At 42.7% G+C, this 22063-nt stretch overlaps 1 protein-coding gene across 3 annotated transcripts in view; it reads right to left on the reverse strand.

Moving 5' to 3' along the window:
- ATP2B1 (ATPase plasma membrane Ca2+ transporting 1) overlaps positions 1 to 22063 on the reverse strand; it is a 137647-nt gene that overhangs the window by 72900 nt on the left and 42684 nt on the right. For all 3 annotated transcript variants that reach the window (XM_018556728.1, XM_018556727.1, XM_018556729.1), the window contains exon 3: positions 4717 to 4914. In XM_018556728.1, the coding sequence (XP_018412230.1) occupies positions 4717 to 4914 (198 nt within the window). The remainder of the gene's footprint in view (positions 1 to 4716; positions 4915 to 22063) is intronic.

Below are 22063 nucleotides of genomic sequence, written 5' to 3' on the forward strand. Positions count from 1 at the left end.
GGGGGGGGGGGGGGGGGGAAGAAATACAGTGGCACACCTTTTTCTTTTCATGGCCTTTATCAATCATTAATTGATTGCACTATATTTGGGATAGAAACTATACCATGCGACTTCCAGCCAATACTATCAACTAATAATTTCTGTTGCTAAGAGATAAAAATCTCTCTACACACCAAGCATTTAAAGTATATGTAAAACCAATTGCTAAGGCTCCATTCACATATAGCGTTTGTGTTTCCCGCGCGGTTTTTCCATGCGGAAGACCAGGCAGCAACGCAAGCGTTAAAATCTTATTTGCAGCTATCCGTCAGAATCCGTCAAAAAACACTTGGACTATGTTGCGGGCCATACGGTTTCTTACCATGCGGCCGCAAACGTCTGAACAATGCACATTAAAGTGCATTGTTTTTCTGTTTAGAACGGCTGAGCACGTATTCGGCCGGCCAAATACACGCGGACAACCTCTCCTGTGTGAATGGAGCCTAAAATCTCAATATTTAGAAAGGTAGTTAAGGTCCCCGTTAAAGGACTACGCTAAGGTCCTTTCAAAATAGGATTTTTGTACTCCTTGTAAAATCCTTTTCTTGGAATACATTATGAGACACAAATTCATACTTTAGTTATCGACCTACAAGAGGATGGAACACTGGCAAATAAAAAAATCTGCAGGCCAGTCCAGACCTCAACCCCTTTAACTACCAGCATGCTTGCTTCTGTAATCATAAGCACAGGAGTGGAACATTGGTCCCTCAATGGACTCCAAGAAAATAATTTTACAGCAAGTACAAAAATTTAATTTTCTCTTTCTCAATATCCTAGAGCTTTGCTAACTCACAGGACTAAAGCTGCTCCTGCCAAGGCTTCCCTGGGAGTTCAGCAGGTTTCTAATTCCGAACTGCACAGTTGGCCAGAGAATCAGGCTAAGAGGACCTAGTCATGTATTCCAGGAGTAGTTGAAAGAGAGAAGACTTAGCTGACCTTTAAGACTTCTTAAAATAAGGCAAGTGGGCCCTCTGTCCTCCAGTGATATCCTTGATTATGTCAAAGGTAGGTCTGAAAAGACATCATCCCTCGAAGACTAAGGTTCAGGTGCTTCTAGAATGCACTGGCTGCACCTTTACCAAGTATAGCTGTATAGACAAGCCTAGATACTTTAATTAGGCCATTACAAATAAAGCATAGGACTCCAGAGATCTAATCCACATGCTTTATCAGGAAAAACCCACAGTGGAGAGATCTCTTCAAGAATTAAGACAATTCTGCCACAGTTTGGCAATTAGGGTCACAGTCAGAATAGGGCAAAGGGCAGGGTTTGCCAGAAAGAACTAAGTTTTATGGAGGGATTCAAGCTGATGGCCAGTAGAATGCCTTAATGTCTGAATGCCCCCTTCTGGGTTTAGTGGTTTCCCTGTTAAGGTGTGTCACTGGCAGATCCACGATTGGTAAAGACCACCGTTTAACAAAATCTCTATAAATGGGAACAAGATCCAATAAGCATTCAGGGGGTGAACAGAACCCATCAAGGTGTTTCCAATCCTCAGAGGTACTGGGGAGGTACACAAGACTGGAGACAGCATGCTCATGCACGACATGCAGAGTATCACTCTTCTACATATAGACCAATTCATAAGGATCTTTTAATACAACAGATGTTACAGGACCAAGATATTTTGCAAAAAAAAGAGCAACATACCCAGGCACGTATAAGATGAGCCATTTTAAACAAAGGGAGGTGATAGAGTGCAGAAACTAAAACACCAAGTACTATGGATTCATAGACTTACAACCTCCTTTCCACAGACTGATATCCACCCTTTTTTAAAAATTGATTTTATATATTGAAATACCTGGTTTGTAAAGAGATTGTTGTAGGTTTATCAGACGGCACATAGAGATATAAAGTATATAGAAATATACAAAGTGGATTCAGCTAGACATAATAGTTAAACATGCTGAATTGATGGCTGCTACTATTGGCTGATACAAATCACATGTAGTAGGCACAGTATTTAAGAGTTGCGGAAACATTTAACTCATACTTGGTAAAAGCCACAATACAGTACATAGCAGTGGTGGACCCGGGGGGGCAACGGGGCCAATTGCCCCCCCGAGATTTGTGCCGCTCCTGTGACTGTCCCGAGTGACGAGTCCCGATCCTTGCGGCTGTGCCACCCGCAGTGTGTGTTGTGTGACACAACTACATAAAGCTTTCACTCTGTGTCACAGACTTTACTGCGGTTCATTGTAAAAAAACATTGTAAAATGAACGGCAGTAAAGTCTGTGGCACGGAGGGACAGCTGTATGTACCGGCGGCTGTGCGTGTGCGGGGATCTTCTGAATGAAACAGGTTATTGGCAGCTGCCTGTCATTGGCAATGACTGATAGCCAGGCGGAGGGGGTGCCGATACACGCCTCTGCAGGCACCCTCTCCTGTGACCTCTCGCCTCCACTGGTCACCAAGGACGCAGATGAAGAGGTGCTGCAGCCTGCATATGTTAGGTAAGGTTGGGGTAGTCTGTGGGTAATAACTAGCTTGGGGGGAAAGGGGAAATTGGGGGACTAGCTGGGCTGGTGGTATTCAGCATTGCTGTATAATGATTATACAGCAATGCTGAATGCCACCAGCCAGGGGCGGACTGACCATCAGGGGACCCGTCACCCCGCCCCTGCTAAATGAACCTCCAGGCCGCAGGTGCAGTAGCTCCCTCCCTCCACCTCTCTCTGCAGCTACAGATGCGGCCTTCTAATCGCGCAGCCGCTCGCTCCTCAAGGGCAGCCCTCTAACATGCCTGATTAAAGGGCCGCATCTGCCTGATCCAGCCAGCCCGAATCGCCTCGGTATGCGAGCGGCTGCGAGCGCTTACCCGTCCTGCACATCGGTGCGGGTGAGCGTACTCATATGCTCGTACGGACGTGCAGGGCGGGTGAGCGTAGGGAGCCGTACTGGCCGTTTTCTGGCAGTGCCCCTCCCGAGAATAGACTCTGGATCCGCCCCTGGTACATAGCCAAAAGCTTGTGCAGTAATAAAACAAAAAGATAAAAGGAAAGAGGTGTACACCCAGATCTTGCATCTGTACACCCAGATAAAAACAAAGATACTGGCAGGTGCTATACCATAAATCTGCCATTTTAATAGATATACTGTAAATATACTTGCAAACACAGATATATTGCATAAAACTGGCCATATGAACCTAGTTTTGCTTATCCATTTTGTAAACTCTTGCATGGCTAGTACCTTTAGGGATTTATTGTGGTGGAAGGTACAGAAACAACCATACACCTTACATATTGCGTATATAACTTTTCTGAATGACATGAAATATAAAGTACAAAGCGAACAAAGGCAGTGACAACGTGTTTTTTTCCGCCCAGAAACTACCGTGTTTCCCCGAAAATAAGACACTGTTATATTTTTTTGGGCTCAAAAAAAACACACACTAGGTCTTATTTTCGGGCTAGGTCTTATTTTTTCTTTTTTTTAAAATGTACAACAATCCCCACTTATTCATGTAGACAAATATGGTGATCAGGGCAATCGGGGTGCCGTACCTTTCCAAGAGCAATTTGCTAACCAATCGCTGGCCAGAATGAGCGAGGCACACTTTCACTATCGATTCCTCACAGGCGGAGTGCATTTGGTATCACTCCACCTGTGACATGAGCCGGCGCTATAGAGGATGCATCGGCCTATGCGGCTCCACGCCCTCCAATACCGCCTCGCTTCCTCTAGCGCTGGCTTCATTGGCACCGCTGATTCTCTCCCGCGGCTCTTCAAGTTTACCCTTATGCCACCACTGGCCCTGGGAATGGTCACAACTAGGTCTTATTTTCGGGGTAGGTCTTAAATTTTAGCAATTCCTCAAAATAGTACTAGGTCTTATTTTCGGGGTAGGTCTTATTTTCGGGGAAACAGGGTAAGTTGAATGGGAAACTGAATTTACCTGTTTAAACATCTGTGAAACACATGCTACAAAAAGGAAAAAAAACAATAGTATCCAAAGTGACTTCCCCTTAGAGAACTCCATGTTAAAAGATGCATAAAAACAGAATATACTTCTAGGGCTGCAGCTAACGATTATTTTCATAATCGATTAGTTGGATATTTAAAAATTGCTGCTTACATAGTACTTCTCGTTAAAACAAGCGTTTTTTCCTCTGGAATGCAAGCAGGCTCAGGGTTTATCATAATTAACCCCATCTGTATTGTGCTGGCAGATCTCATTATCAGTTGGAAACTAGATTTGAACAATGTCTGTCCTAACAAAAGTAATAAAGACCTAGAAGCATTGTATGTTAATGAGCGGAAGCTCAGAGTACCCTTAGTCTTTCTATAGAGACAGACAGATTTTCCTATAACCAATTAATCGTGTTTTATGGACAGTCAGAATTTCCTGTTACTTTGAAATTGTAGATATAAGCTTGCAGTCTGCCCAAAAGTATGCTAAATGAAGTCAACTAAAAGGCAAGAAAAAACTAATTAAATTAGAAATTTATTTTTCTAAAAATTATTTTTTAGGTATATTATGTGAATAGGAACAGACATAGTGGTGTTTTCTCAATGTTAGCTTCAAAAGTGGAAATACACCAAGTTTCGAAACCGGCTGAGGACCGCAAGGAAATGGAGGACTTCATGTGGCTTAAAAAAAAAATACTAATTAAATTTCATATGCCTGGTCTAGGAAGACCAGTTATTCAGTGCAGTCGATACTTACATTCGTTATGTCCACCAGGAGGTCGGTAAAAAGAAAGGCCTAAAGATATTATGGCTGCTACTTCTAGTATAATTAATGTTACATCCTGTAATGCTTCCCATACTAACTGAAGAAACGTTTTTGGCTTTTTAGGAGGTATAATATTTTTTCCAAATACTTCTTGCCTCCTTTCAAGGTCTGCCGGATTTCCACTTAAACCTGTATTACAAAAGAGAAGAGAAGACAATTAGACAACATTTTAAAACCCAGTATCATAAAATTTTACACATTAGGATATACAAATAACAGCACAACGTATTTATATTATTATGAATGATTATATTAACCCCAACAAAAAAAAGGTCATTTATATACAATCTGCAGCAGTAAAGTTTTTTTTTAATAAGGAAATCTATAGGTTTGAAAGAAAAAAAAAAACACAACAAGCTAAAAATTTGTGCTCTTTTGAAAAAGTTCCTAGAAATACCCTTACCGAGAAGATTAACTGGAAATGTCACCAATCTTCCAGGACAGGAACCTAAGAGAAGTAGTAATGAAAAGCCTACCTCAGCCACTAGGTCAGTTGCTAGGTCTTATTGAAGGAAAACCTTCATTACAGAATTTGACCAAGGTAATCCAACTAGACCAAAAAGCAGTTTTACAGAATTGCTCCACTTAACCGGAGGTTGAGGCAGCAGATAGATTAGTGGGAAGCAGGCTTTTTCAGACAAAAGGTGTCCCTGCAATGAAAGAACAGGCAGCAGTACAAAAAAAGCCAACCTAACTTCCCAGGAGCACACTGCACCCCCTGACCACCAAGGTGTTACTGCAAACTAAGTAAACAAAACCTCTGTGGGGTAGGACTCATCCGCTATAGGCCTTTACTTGGAGCCGTAGTCAACACTACTTGGCCATAAACCTCTTCAATCTGGATAGGAGTGATTCCCCCATTCTGGTCCCAGCCCAAGCATTCTAGTCCTGAGGCAACCAGATGTAAATCATCCTGGGCCACCATAAGTGACTTTGCATTATCCCAAACAAAGGCCCTGGCTGACCAACAGCCCCTACGGCTGTTGCTCTCACTAGGCCTGCAAAGACTAGGAGTCCCAGCCATGGCAGAACAAACCACACACCCCTCAGAAGGGAAGAAGGTAGACAGGTCTCACCAGCCAGAGGGCTTCAGAAGTCGAACTCCACACATACACAGGGGCCAAGATTCTGGTGGGGGGGGGAGAGGAGGAGAAAAAAAAAAAAGGGCGACAGGTGACAGAACCTTGGTGAATATCTGAGGAACTGACAACCGGAGAGGGAGTGCTACAAACTGGAAGTGAAACTCCCTCACCACAAAGCAGGGGAAGCGCTGGTGAGAGCAACAGATGGGCACATGAAGATAAACAACCTTGATGTCCCCCATATGAAGGCAGGCCACGAGTGCCAATGCGATTCGAAACCTGCGTACCTTTACAAAAGGTGTTTAAAGCCTTCAGAGTAGGACTAACCCCATCCTTCTTGGCAATTGAACAGATTGGAATAAAAATGCTCGACTCTTTCAGAGGGGGGTACAGGGGCAATCACCCCCTGATAGCGTAAGAACAAGATCTCAGAATGCAGATCTGCCAGACGCTGGGGAGAAAGCAACAGATTGGAAGAAAAAAAAAAAAGCCAACCAAAGCCAGCCATCAATCTGCAAACAGCAGAAGTCATCCCCCCACATTGGGATTCCCCAGTGGGGGTTCACCTTCATGCTGAGAACTTATTCGTGGGCTTGGAGGGTTTGTGCTGGCACGGGCGCCATGCACCTCGTCCAATGGATGGCTTAATGATCTTAATCTTGCCCAAGATCCCTTGACCACGGAAAAGATGCTTGTGAGCAGAAAAGGAACCGACTTCAGACGAACCTCCTTAGCCCTTTCTCACCTGAGGCAGGAAAGTACTCGTAGCAGGGATACATGTAGAGGGGAAAAAAAACAAAAAACACCCACACAACACACACCTGTTTGGTGCCCACAAATGCATGCCCTGGGCGTCAAGCAATAGGAATCCCACACCCCTGCACTCAACCTACCTGTCTGAAGGGTCCCTGAAAGGATTCAATGGGAATAATAGTGGCCTTGTTAAGCCTGGAAATGGGAGGGAGGATCCACTACTGGAGAAGACCATTTCTTCACAAATTACTCTTCAAACAGATACCTAGGCATTTTGGCGGTGCGTTAACATAAAAAGCTGAGCTGGGCGGGACCAATCCATATAAAAAGTAATCTAGGAATGGAATTAGAAGGGAAATCCAAAAGAAAAAACTATTTACGTTTGTGGGTACCAAACAGCACGGCTGAATCCTGGGAAGACGCAGCCGACTCCACAATCTTGTGTCTTTCAGAAAGCTTTGATGAGCTCTGACACCAGCTCCCTTCCTTGTGCTAACTTGCCTCTGGCACTTCATCCTCGCTACCAGGCGAGACCAGATCCACAGGGGGAATAGGGTAAATGACCTCAGACTGTTCCCCACCGGAAACCTCAGAAGAGAAAGCAGGACACTATATTACTGTGATAATGTTTTTTTTATACGGGAAACAAAAAAACATCCATCACCAAATTGAAAGAATCAAACATCATGCCGGTCTGGAAGCGCGCAGAGTTCAAAGAGGCGAGCGAGGCCTGCAGTGCAGGGGAAGCCTTGCAGGCAGAGCAGAGAACACCACAGGAAATATCAAAAAACCCACAATTTGTGTAAGGTGGTGAAGGGGCTCTGTCCTCCACACCCTCAGCCCCCTGGCGAGGAGCGTGCATTTTCGCCACCATAGCGAAGATTGACTGGTGCAGAGGATACCAAATTACCTTGGAACAGTCCAAATCTAACATTTTAGAAATACATCTACTATACAACTGATTTTTGTCAGGCTGCGCTGTTAAGTTGATTGGACTATTAAAAATGTATCTATGCAGACCCTCAGTCATGTTTCACTGGGCACTTCAGAGGGATCAAGCAAATAAAGCACAAATCAGCCTTTCCGTTAGTAAAGTCTGTGCAATTATTTTAATGTGCAACTGTAACCCCTACACCTGCAAGCTTAGCTGGACAACTGAGACAGTTCTGCATATGCAACTGAAATACCAATATAAAGACTGATTTGTTCTCCAGACAGAAAACGAGGACAAGGTCAGGATCAGGTTTTATTCTGTTGGGTGATATTTTAGGGCAGCTAAAAAAAAAAAAAAATGAATGAAGCTGCCCAATTATAATAACCGTTTAAAAATGTGTCTTGCTGCTTCTGTTTAGCATTGATAGCCATCATCACGTGTACCCCATGCTATCTTATATTTGCTAGATACCCTGAAACTGACCAGTGTGATGATTGGTAGTATAAACCACATATAAGCAGTTACAAACCACAAAAAAGTATGTACTGTAATTTTTGCAACACAAAAAACATCAGCCAAAGAAAAACCCCCTGCAGGTATAAAGGGCAGACACGTCTAGGTATCTGCCCCTTATATCAGCAGTTTGTTTTATTTTTTTAATTACATCTTCAATGAGTCTCTTCAATGCGGGTGTGTACGAAAGAAAAATGTTTGTGTAACACCTCAGATGGGAGCTAGTTTTGTCAGACTTGCTCTTCACATTTGGTCTGAAAGCAGCTTTACCGTTTGGATCCTATATGAAGCCCCAAAAAATTGTTTTACAACAGCATTAGGCACGTTTTGGGACGAAACATGATATGTGCAGCTGCCAGCAAATGTTTCGAGATTTTCTCTTTCAACACTATGAAAACAAATGTATTTCAAATTTCCAAATATCCTTCCCTGAACTTGCCTCCATGACATAATAGCTTGTACACATTACAAACTCAGTATGATAGGACTACAAAGCTTCTTTGTTTCCTTGACGCAGCATTTACACGAGTGTAAGGAGCTACGGAGATTGCAACGTTTGTACAGAACTCTATCCTCAAATGTGTTTAGCAATTTCATTCAAACCATCCAACATTTCAATTGTTTACTTGTGAAAATAACCCATACATTTTATTTAAAAAAAAAAAATGACTTCTATTTGTCCTAAATGTAGCGAAGACTCCCTAGACCTTATCTAGAAGGTTATGGCATTTTCCAAAATTGGAACGGTATTGGTCCGATATTAATATTCTCCAAGGTGCTGAGGGCAGATATTCCTAAAGGTGGCCATACACTTTACAACCATCGCAAGATCTTAGTCTTGCGATGGTTGTAAAGTACCGTATATACTCGAGTATAAGCCGAGTTTTTCAGCCCATTTTTTGTGCTGAAAAATGCCCCCCTCGGCTTATACTCGAGTCAGCGTCTCAAGCACTGTGGAAAGTGGTCAGGTGTCTTCTTACTTACCTCGCCGAGCGTCGAGTCACTGCATGTACATGTACTATATACTACATATAGAATGCACTGAACAATAGATTTACAATTATTCTCTGCTAATATGAATGGGTTAAATGATGCGTAGTACATATGTAGCCCTGTACCCCCTTTTCCACTTACAGAGCTAGGTTATTGTTTTTCTTTGAAATAAATATTCATGTAATTTTATTGGTATCTATCTTCATTTTGTACATTTACCAGTAGCTGCCTCATTTCCCACCCTAGGCTTATACTCGAGTCAATATTTGTTCCCAGTTCTTTGTGGTAAAATTAGGTACCTCGGCTTATATTCGGGTCGGCTTATACTCGAGTATATACGGTAATTTAAAAAAACGTACGATCTGCCCATCTTGGACAGGCATGCGCACCGGGGCGGGCTTTCGATGATCGCAAGTACGATCTGCCTGTCCAAGATGGGCAGATCGTACGAGCTTTTAATAAGCTTACGACCATCGCAAGACAAAAGTCTTGCGATGGTCGTAAGGTGTATGGGCACCTTTACTTTGCACTTAGCTTCTTGCAATCTGTGGGGCCCCATTCACACTTGACAAGCCTGAAGGCATGCATTTGCACATTTTTGCCATGTGTTCGCAAAGGGCTGCCCTATGTGCAGCTAAGAAGCTCATGCAGCTTATTGCGCTGCAAGTATTGCATGTTTTTGCACATGTATTGCTTGCTGTGTTGGCAGTTTGGCGCACTATCACTGTCCATATAAACAGGCTGATGGTGCAGAAAGGACACCACTTTATTCCTTGAACTATAAATGGCTTCAACTGTGCTGGGGTGGGAGTAATTTTTAGGCCTAAAATGTGGATAATAAGATGTAAAAGCAAAAAAATGCCGTCAGCGAAAGAGTTAAGGCTGTTGGGAAGGGGTGCAGTTAGACGGATTTCTCATACCAAGGGATGGGCTTTAAATACTGTCAGCAATTACTGAAACCTGGCAAATTTCAAATTAGCTCCTATGGCCAGTTGGCTCTCCCTCATATCCCATTACTGGTCAGTGAGGTAACTTTTAGGGCTTACTCACATGGCCATGCATGCCCGTGCAGAGACCTGCTGCAGGGAGGGACAGGTGCAGCGTGTAATTGCGTGCAGCCATGACCTTTCATAGGAATGTGCAGACTGCAACATACTGATCAGAACCTGTACGTCTGTGCAGGTCCAGGTGCTCGCACATTGACGCAGACCTTGACCCATGGCATCAGACTTTCCTGACCTACATAAATTCTACAGACCAGCATCTTTAGAGAACTAGGAGGTGAGTGATTTCCACTCATCCTCATAGTTAGAGCCAACCTGTGACAAAGAAGCGGTCACAGGTTGGCTCTATCGATAAAGTGAGCAGAAACATACAATCGCTCACTTCCCGATAGTCTCCCTGCAGAGACTGGCGACTTGTCAGTCACCGCTCCCCGCATGGATTTCCCCCTCCCCTCTGATCCTCCAGCGCTGAATGGAGGAACAGGTGAGGTGGTGGGCACAGCTGGCTCTGCTTCTAGATAGGTAGAGCCAGCTGTCACTCACGCAGCGGGGTGGATCTCGACAGTATTGTTGGGATCAGTCCCAGCTGTGGCGCTCTCAATATATCACGAGCATTAGCCCGCTATATACTGAGCTTTGGGTCACGGAAGGAGGTTAGGATACGTCATCCCGTGACCCTAAACAGAAATATGGGGGAAAACACACCCCATAGTTCTTTCAAAATATTATCTCTAGGTTTAAACTTATTAATATGCAATATAACCAAATCAGGCTCTATAGCATGGCACAATGCTTCCAATCTGCCATAATAATGGACACCGGAATCTACAACAATAAATAGAGCTTTCCCATGACAGCTATGTAGTATCCAAATAGTTATGAAAGACAAGAGGCTGGACTGAATGACACATTTTGGTGGTAAAACTATTGGGCCATGAAATTGCATACCATTAGGAGTACATGCATTTCAACTAGGCATTCAGCTGTTTGGCTGGAGATCCACTAACTACACAATGCCAGTATTTTTGACAGTTCATTGGCAGAAATAAAAAAGGATACCTTTTAAATTGTTAAAGACAGCACTGAACATTAATATTTAACAAAGGTGTCAAATTTGTCAGGGGGAAGTCTGGGTATTAATGACAATAACACGCTGGTAGTGCATATGGCGCAAAGACAAGCAGCAGCCTGAAAAGTTCCACAGCCCACAATTAGTAAGCACATTTTATTTTAAGTGCTTGAAAATAATGAAAATCAAGAGGAAAATGCTTTATATTTTCCGCACATGATAGAAAAGCTGATTTAAAGGGGATGTGTCTATATGTGTGATTAATAGAATAAATATAATACAAGATTTATATAGTGCCAATAGTTTGTGCAGCTCTTTACAATATAAGGAAGACATTACAATATAATTCAAGACAAGATGGTAAGGAGGGCCATGCCTGTGAGGGCTTATAATCTAAAAGGGAGGGGCAAGTGATACATGAGGGGGTATCTGTGTGGGGATGAATTGTTCGAAAAAGGTAGTTCAGTGGTTAGTTTGAGATCTGATAGACTTCCCTGAAGAGATGAGTCTTTAGGCAGCCAGAGTAGGAGATAGACTGACAGGTTGGGGTAAGGAGTTCCAAAGAATGGGAGAGACTCTAGAGAAAAGTCCTGAAGGCAAGCAAATATATAGATATTGAGATACATGTATAAGACCAACTTGATGTAAAAGTATGAGTATACATGGGTCTATTTTTTTTTGTTCCACCCACGGGCTAAATGAAAAAATAGAACTCATTGTCATCCACGCTGATCAGCTTGGATGGACGAATCCCCCAGCGCTTCTATTCTATTGGCTGTAAACTCAGTTTGGCTGAAGATTTTTCAACATCTAATGATCGACTTTTGCTGAAGGAATAGGGTCACCAATGCATCAAAATTTTCTGTGTGTTTATCCAGCTTTAAACATATTGTTTGCTCATTATTAAACAGGCTCTGGGTTGTGCTTTGGAGTGATACACAACGGTTGTGGTCTATACCCCAGCATTTAGATCCACGCAGGTAGTGAAGACACCACCGTCCAATTACCATGGAAAGGCAGATGCTCATAGTCCAAGTACAGGATGGGAGGTGTGAAAGCATCCAGTTCGAGTCACACATTACCATACATGGGGTCAAGAAGGATTCATGGGTGTTAAACCTTCGATTTACATGGTTCAAGGTGTAAATTGTCAAAATGCCAGGGTAAAGATATTAAAAAGGCATTTGGGAGACGGATGGTATCGAAGAACCCCATTCCCCGTTTAAAGAAATTTGTTCCAGTTTGACATGGATAGCCTCTTTCATGTCTCTTGCAAATCAGTCACTGTTCATGTAAGAGCATCCTTTTGAGAAGGTGTAGGAAACCTGCCGTGATTTGACAGTGGAATTTGCCCTGTGTTGGGCCATTCTTTTTGAGAGGTTGATTTGTGTTAAAAATGTCTGGGTCTTTGCATTCCTGGTGGTGCATATGGTGGTCTGTGAGGGTAGATTTCCTGTAGACCTCAGGTTTCCAAGCTTAACCACTCTCCTTGACATGCAACACACAATTCAAAAAGGAGCAATTATTATTCTGTGCCTCTCCCCATGAAAACAATTTTTTTTATCCAATGAGATGTGTTCACTAAAAAGGTTGCATTTCCAATGTTTTAATCTTGACCAAGGTACTGTCCACATCCCTGAACCAATGACCCAGTCCATGAGTCCTCCATGTACAGGTTAGCTACAATGGGAGATACAGGTGATCCTATAGCCATATTTCTGTTTATAGAAGTTACCCTTCTACTTGAAAAATGTGGTGTTGAAAGCACCAGCAAGGAACATATTTTGTCTGGCTTGAATTCTGTTCTACTGTTAATAGTCTTATCTCGTTTTAAGAGATTTCTTACAATCAGTAGCCTCTGAGGTAGGTATACAAGTGAAAAGACTAAATGGGACACAATTGACTCTTCTGACTCCAACTTCAATCCATGTACCTAGACCATAAACATCTGATTGAATGCTGTGTCTGCACTACATGTGTAGATGTTAATCCTGGGGTATTGCCACTCATCATTACTAAAGTGGCTGGGATAAGCAACAAAAAAAAGAAAAATCTTCAACATTGCAGAATACAGTTGAATGTGATTAACGGCAACTAGCTATACCATGACCTGGATAAATGAGAACCTTCACAGACATGGTTATTGTGTATTAATAGTGTTTACACAAATCCTTTAATGCTTAAACACTAGATCATCGTGGCACTTTAATAACACAATAAAAAATATCAGGTTCAACAACCTGTTCCCCCATTATTTAGCAGGGGACTATGTTCATAAACATCATCCTTCAACAGCTACCACCCAACACTTTTACACAGCTGCTATTTAAGAAACTCGGCTGTCACTGATGGCTTTAAATCTAACAATTGGTGACCAAAGTGGATCCTTTAGGGCTGCAACAACTAATCGACTAAAGCGATTAAAAAAGTTGTCAACAGTTTCAATTGATTAATTGGCTTCCGATTAGTTAGCCCTGTTCATGGCTCCATGGGGGGGGGGATGACAGAAGCCGATAGACAGGTCCGAACGCAGAAGCAAGTTGCTGTAAGCCTGCACCCCCCAAAAAAAACACATGGGGCTCTGTCAGGTACCTGCCCGCGGGAGATGCCGAGTCCCTCTGCGGGGACGCAGACAGAGAGGGCGTCCACCGGCACGTCCCAGCCGCGCAGATGCCAGAAGGCCCGGCGTGACGTCATCGCGTCAATACGGCGCGGTGTCGTCATCACACCGGCGCATGCGCAGTAGCACATCCTCGGCCTATATTAAGCACCGCAGGACGCCCATTCAGTGCTGGGTGATCATCAGCCAGCACTGGAGGTTCCTGCTGTGCTCCTGTCCCTGTTCACTGGCCATTTGCCCTGCTCCTGTTCCTTTCCCCTTGTGATTCCTGTTCCTATTGCTTACCTATTTTTGACCCGGCTTGTCTCTGGACCTCTCTGGTTTAACCCCTTGTACTCTGCTGCTCGCTTGTTACTGACTCGGCTTGTCTCTGGACCTCCCTCTGTTTATCCCTTGTACCTTGCTGCCCGCCTGCTATTGACCCGGCTTATCTCTTACGCTCCCTTTTGCTTAACCCTTCAAGCACGACAGCTATTCTGCCAGGTCACCAAGTAAACCTCGTGACCTCAAGATCCGCATCCGGCACCCGCGCACCCCCTGCTTGAACCTACTGTTCTCAACCCCAGTGGTCATCAGACGGGGTTCCAGTGGAGGTCCTCCTCGTCACTTTGGGCCCACACCACGATCCTAACAGACTATCATGTAGGGATGTCCCGATACCAGTACCGGTATCGGGGCCGATACAGGGCATTTTCAGGAGTACTTGTACTCCTGAAAATGCCCCGATGCATAGAGCAGATACCGGCCCTACTATAATGTATTGCTGGGATAGTGGGATTTGTATTCCTTTATAGCCGATGGTACATTGTGCTTTATATTATACAGAACAATGTACCATCAGCTATAGAGGAATACAAATCCCAGCAATATATTATACACACTCTATGTATAATGTATTGCTGGGATTGTTGTATAGCGCTATAGCTGGTGGTATTGTGCTGTATAGAGGACTACAAATCCCAGCAATAACACATTATACAGCGCAATGCAGAATACCACCAGCTATAGAGGAGTACAACAAATCCCAGCAATAATACATTATACAGTGGTGCCATGCTGAATACCACCAGCTATAGGACTACAAAACCCAGCAATAGTACATTATAGAGCGCATTATAAGTACATTACAGTACATTATAAAACTAGTAGTCCCCTCACTGGAGCCATTTTTTAAATGTATTTAATTTTTTATCCGATTGATCGAACTTAATAATCGGCTAACCGATTTTGAAAATAATCGTTAGCTGCAGCTCTAGAATCCTTACCATGTGATCAGTTTGCCAGCTATGACTTATCAAATGTAAGCCGACAGTATAATTCTAAAAAAAAAAAATTTTTAAATGGTTTCAGCTTGCAGAAGTCATTGGAGCCCGTAGATTGCACCACATGTGTATAATACCATCATTATCGATTAATCATTTAAAAAAAAAAAAAAATTCAGGTGGGCACATTAGCATTCTAAATCAAGTTAACCAATGCATACTGGCATTACTAACAGGGTTATTCACAAAAGGTGAAGAGTTTGGAGAAGGCAGGAGAAGTGAACAATCTAGGACAACATAGCTGAACTGGAAAGTGAGCTGAATTGGAGAATTTTTCCAAATCAGTTATGTTGTCCTAGATTGGTCACTTCTCCTGCCTTCTCCAAACTCTTCACCCTTTTGTGAATAACCCTGTAAATTTGGCCTAGGCATCTATTCTTCATGATATCTGGGCATGAAAGGACTAAATTAACTTTCTTATGCAGGATCCAAAGAGAATCTAAATCCAATGAAATTAAGGCCAGATCTCCATCACAGCGTGGTGAAAAAAATAAAACGTAAATCAGTTGTCATTTCATTACATATTAAAACTTGAGAAAAGGAATGTATACAAAGGGAGTCATAATCTGAAAAGCAAACTAGTGCCTGTCCCATTGCTAAATAGAGTCACAAGTCAAATGCAACATCTTAGCCAGGGTGAAGTCAAGGACATGAACTGGACTGACCTTTACTCCATGTTGCCAAGGCCAGCAGAAAAACTTGTCAATTTTGCTATTCTGCATAAACATCAAACGAGTTCCTTACACAGCAGGAAGTTACAGTGGGATATCTAACTGGCTGTAAGCATGTAATTTCCTGCTCTTTGAAATATGTGCAGTGTAGGAGCTGGCATGACAACAGATTGCATAAAGTAACGCCTAACAGGCCATAGGAATTATAAACCAGGAATGGGAGCATAAAATACCACTTAAAAGGAGTGACCACTCCATGAAATGGCATCATGTACCGCTAAAAACAAGGAAACTGGCAGCATGTCTCATTGACTGAGCAGCATACCAAAACATTGGCTCTGCTTGGTAATAGACTTCAGGAAAATAACACCACACACCTTAAGAGAACTATGGGGTTAAGGCTTTTCCCCATAGTTCTCCTTAGGGTAACGGGAGGACACAAACTAGCATCCTCCCGTCACCCTAAGCTCAGTATACCGCGAGCTGCTGCTCGCGGTATACGGAGACGCCGCAGCTGAAGCAGATCCCGACAATTGTGCCGGGATCCGCCCAGCTGCGTGACTGACAGCTGGCTCTGCCTATTTAGAGGCAGAGCCAGCTGTACACGCCCCCTCCCCTGTCACGGCAGAGAGCCGTGACAGGAGCGAGAGGTGAGCGAACCCGGTATGTGTTCGCTCACCTCCTGATCTACTGAGCCGACCCGTGAGTCTCATTGTCACCGGTCGGCTAGAACAATGGTGAGAGAAAAGCTCCTTTAAAAAGTATGCTAAAAGATATATGTACACCGATATACGGCAGAGCAGTTGGGGGAAAAAAACAGGTAGTTAATTTACAGGCAAGAAGAGTGCTATACGATTAGGACTACATTAAAGTGTAAACTCAAATGAAAGTAATTTTGAAAACTCATGCTTTTTTTCCAATAATGTATCCAGATAAAAAAAATATGCAATTATCAGCCATAACATTATGACCACTGAGAGGTGAAGTGAATAACATTGATTATCTCATTACAAAGGCACCTGGAAGTGGGTAGGATATATTAGGCAGCAAATGAACATTTTGTCCCTGAAGTTAATGTATTGGAAGCAGAAAGTTCGGTCAGTGTAAATGAAGGTGCCCACACACCTTACAATCTGCAGATTTTCATTGGTCAGATGGAAAAAGTGCAACAGATTGGCTCAGGTGGAGATTACTCCATCCACACAGTTACGTGTAGGTAGAGGAATCTGTTGCACCTTTTCCATCTGACCATAGAAAATCTGCAGATCATTGTAAGGTCTACGGCCAGCTTAAAGATTTTTGCAACTTTGACAAGGGACAAATTGTGATTTCTATACAACTGGGTCAGAGTAACACCAAAACCGCAGCTTTTGCAGGATGCTCCTAGACTGCAGTGGTCAGGAGACTCAGGCCCTACCAAAAAAAAGTGCACCAAGTAAAAATGATGAACCGGTGACAGGGTCATGGGGCAGGGAACGCTGGCCCGTGTAGTCCGATCCAATAGAAGAGCTACTGTAGCTCAAATTGCTGTAAAAGTTCATGCTGGTTCCAATAGAAAGGTGTCTAAAACACACCATGCATAGCAGTTTGTTGTGTATGGGACTGCATAGCCACAAACAGGTTAGGGTGCCCATGCTAACTCATGCCCACTGCAAAAGCACCTACAATGGGCATCAGAGCTGGGCAACGGAAGGTGGTGGCCTAGTTTGATGAATTACATCATGTGGATGGCTGGGTGCATGTGTCACTTACTGAGGGAAGAAATGGCACAGGGTGCCCTATGAGAAGGCAAGCTGGCGGAGGCAGTGTGATGTTTTGAGCAATGATCTGCTGGGGAAACCTTGGGTCCTGCCATATTACATGTGAGGTTACTAGGACATGTACCACTTACCTAAACATTGTTGCTGACCAAGTATACCCCTTCATGGAAACAGCATTCGCTGATGGCAGTAGCCTCTTTCAGCCAGAAAACCTCTACCTTGCCACACTGCAAAAATGGTTCAAGAAAGGTTTGAAAAACACAAGAGTTTGGAGGTGTTGACTTGGCCTCCAAATTCTCCAGATCTCAATCCAATCATCTGTCGGATGTGCTGGAAAAACAAGTCTGATCCACGGAGTCACCAACTCGCAACATAAAAAAAATTAAAGGATCTGCTACTGACGGCTTAGTGCCAGATATCACAGCATACCTTCAGGGGTCTAGTGGAGTCCATGCCTCCACATGGGTCAGGGATGTTTTGGCGACAAAAAAGAGGGACCTAATTAAAGTTAGGTGGGTAATCATAATGTTATGGCTTATCAATGAATATTGTCCAGCATAGCATTTCGTTAAATTTTTGCCCAAGCACTTGCGTCAAGTTTCACTTAGCTCAGATCCCCTGAACTTACTGTCCAGTACAAGATCACAAGGGACAGAGCCGTCTCCAGCAGAAGTCCATCTACTAGCTTGGAGAAGAGAGGAAGGAAGAGAGGGGAGTAGGGATCATGGGCATGACTTACCGGTTTGTGGGGAGAGACAACTTATGGGCACACACAAGAATGGACACCCTAAAACAGAATACTAGGGCCAGTGCTCAGGGAACCAGCTGATTCTGCATAAAACAAACTTTTAAATCAAGGAGCAGCATTCATTGTAAGTGATTTAGTCAGTATTTGAAATAGCTTGAAAATATTTTGACTAATATAATTTTAAGGGTCCATGCAAACTTTTCCAGAGCGGTGACAAGTGAAATGTGATCCCACGTTGAGTGTCGCCCTTATGGAATGGTACCTCAAGACATTAACCCAACACAGCTCATATGAATGTGTGTTGCAGCACACTAACTCTACCGTGCGTTATGTAACATTACCGTGTGCTGCATTTGAAAAAAAAATCCTCCATTTTACTTCCGCTTATTTATGGTTCCTATAAAAATGCAACCCATGAGAAAAAAACAAAACAAAAAACAAACAAAAAAAGAAAAACCACACACACTAAGATTTTAAAATGGATCCTAGTAGACCTGTTTATTTCCAACATCCAATTAGATGCAGGAAGTGTTTAAAAATAATATAATAGGATTGGATGTTTCTAGTGAATACAAGTTTCTTAGCCTCAGTTTACACTTGACCAAATCAGGTCACATCACCACATGCCACTTTTACACTTTAGCAAACCAGGTACTATGGTTTAAGCATGATGCTGAATGCTATGCACTGCTGAATAGATTGTGACTGAGGGAAGTATGATAAAATATTACAAAATTGTGGAAAATTAATTAGTAATTTACTCAGCAGTGTCTGGCAATGCTATATATACACTTCTGTTCATAAAAGCAGAACTAAAGTCTCACTGAAAAACTGCTAGGAGCAAAAAAAATTGGTAGAAGAGGCATGCAGTGTCTTTACCAAAAAACAAAAAAAAAACTTTCCCCCATGCTCCTAAAAGGTTTATATTTCTCTGTACACTGCACAGTATCTACGCCATGCAACCTAGGCATGCTAAGAACAGAGCTAGATCTCAGGGAGCATGCAACACAAATGCACAGCCCAGAATTACATGATCTATGGCCAGTAAGTCAAGCAGAGCATTATGGGACCCGGAAGAAGCGTCAGAGATGGCAGTACCTAACAGACATCTAGATGCTGGACAAGGGCACTAAGCCCTCGTTCACACCTGAACGTTTTGTAGCGTGTTCTACGCTCAACGAACGCTCTACAAAACGCTCAAAAATATAAATACCATTGTATTCAATGGTCTCGATCCCACCTTGGCGTATATTCCGCCCGTCCCTAACACGCTACAAAACGGCCCACGCCTGAAAAGGTACAGGTACTACTTTGGGCCGTTTTGTTGCGCGTTTCCATTGGGCTACAGCCAAGTAGCCTTCGGAAACGCGCCACTTTACCGCGAATCGCGGTAAAAAACGCACGACAGACACGCATATGCAATACACCTAGGTGTGAACGAGACCTAAGTTAGTGTGCCATATCGTGCATGCGCAGTTTAGTTATGGTTTAAAGAGGTGTGTGTGTGGGCATAATATATATTAGATATTTTGCACACTTCTGTAACTTCAATAAAGTGCAAGTAAAATGTAACCCCCTTAGAATATGAATACAGAATGCAGAGCTGCACTCCTTGGAATATTTCTTGGCCAAGCTAATTCCTGCAGAGACTAAGTGCCCTGGAAACGGAGTAGTATAAAAGAGGTTGATCTTTGCAATATTGGACTTTGATTAAAAGGCATGGAGAAAAATAAAAAAAAAATCAGTGAAGGAATAACTGTTTTTCTACTTACTGCTTCTGCACTGGCTAGAACATAGAGTAGCAGATTTAATTTACTAACAAGGAAAACGGTTAAAAAGAGACTGCAGGAAGTAGGAAGTTATAAAAGTATGACTATGTTTAGGCCAATGGAGTTAAGGGGGCTGGCATGTTTTGGACAATCAGCTTTGGTTTATTAGAAAACCTAGTATGACATTGTATTCTATAGAGCTGCAGCTAACGATTATTTTCAAAATCGATTAGCCGATTATTAAGTTCGATTAATCGGTTAAAAAATAAAATACATTTAAAAAAATGGCTCCAGTGATGGGACTTCTAGTTTGTATTGAGATTGCAGTCCATCACAGGAGCAAGCTTGGAGCAGTAGAAGTAAAAAAGAAAAAAAAGTGTGGTGTACAATATAGTGAAATGAAAAGTGTAAAATTATACAGCAATGAATGCAGAATACCACCAGCTATAGAGGAATACAACAAATCCCAGCAATAGTACATTATAGCTGGCGGTATTCTGCATTGCAATGTATAATGTACTATTGATAGGCACCTTAAAACAGAAAGGGCGGGGGGGGGGATTCCGCTAACAAGCATAAACAATGTACAGAAAGACTCCAACTGAAGCTCAATTTTTGTGACAACCCAGTTTCTATGGAAACAGTCTGCTCAAACAGCATTTTTGTCTTGTCCATGTTCTGCATGCTTACTGTTAAATGGGACATGCCTAGATTTTTTTTGTGTGGCATTATAAAATGAGATATGTCCAATTAGCCGACATTATTAAAGCTAAAATCCCCCAAAAATATTTATCATTGCAGTGGGTCCCCCTCCCCACTTCAAGGGTTACCTGTTCATTTTGGATACTAAATAAGGAGATATAACTGAGATATAACTACCTTATGCCTTGCTGCTGAAGCTTTCCTCTTAATGCAAGAGGCCTCCTGAAGCCTCTTCCCTTCACTTCCTGACTGGTTGCAGCTTTTACACTATTGGATACAAGGCAGGACCCAGCAGTCCTACATTGTACGGGAGGACGCAGAAGGCCCATCCACATTCCACAGAATCAGATCGTGTAGAGAGCCAGCTGCCAAGGGAGCGAGGCATAAGGCAAGTATATCCATTACTTGTCATTTCCTTGGCAAAAAAAGCAGTTAACTCCTGCAGTGGGGAGGGAAACCACAAAAAATACATAAATTATGTACAGGTAATGAAGTTACTGTCAAGAATGAAAAGTATATAAAACACACATACAATCTCGCGGACACCAGAGTACCGGTGCCTTGCGCCCAGATTATAAGGAAGAAAATAGGTCACCAGCACTCCATAAGTTAAAATGAATGAGTCCTTTTAATGGACAATTATGTCACAGAAATCCAACATAAGCCGACGTTTCGGGGCCACACAGGGTCCCTTCAAGGCAAGAGATGGTCACATCTCTTGCCTTGAAGAAGGGACCCTGTGTGGCCCCGAAACGTCGGCTCATGTTGGATTTCTGTGACATCATTGTCCATTAAAAGGACTCATGCACCCACACATGCATCTGCTAAACCAATGAGATAGCCCCGGCGACTTCCAGGTGACTTTTTAGTACGTTCATGGGATGTGTCATCAATCTCTCCAATCCACCCAAGGTTGCAGAATAAATCTAGATCACACAAGGGCCTTCTGATTAAAATTAGAGTAGTACCATAATACACAATTTTCACAAAGTAGATCTTGGAAGAAATACAGTAGTACTAGCAACTTTGGCAGTTCTATTAATTTTTTTTTTTTCTTCAAAATGTATATCATTAACAGCCAGCATGTTGACAAAGGCCACATACATTATATGTGCAACAAATTACCATTCAAAAGTTTGCCAGTCAAACCTTTTTTTCTTAGTTTTAAATAGACTGGGGAATGTTAGAACTTTTGTTCCTTTTGCAGATTTTCCCTCCCTTTCTGTCTGCTGAAACCTTGTCAGGGCAGAAAGCAAGTACACTGAATGCAACCATGGATATTGCTAAAAAGCCCCTTCTCCATTCAAAACTAGAAGGAAAAAAAAAGGCTTGACATAC

This window comes from Nanorana parkeri, unplaced genomic scaffold (genome assembly GCF_000935625.1).
Source record: "Nanorana parkeri isolate BGI_ZX_2015 unplaced genomic scaffold, ASM93562v1 scaffold250, whole genome shotgun sequence".
Taxonomy (NCBI): Eukaryota; Metazoa; Chordata; class Amphibia; order Anura; family Dicroglossidae; genus Nanorana; species Nanorana parkeri.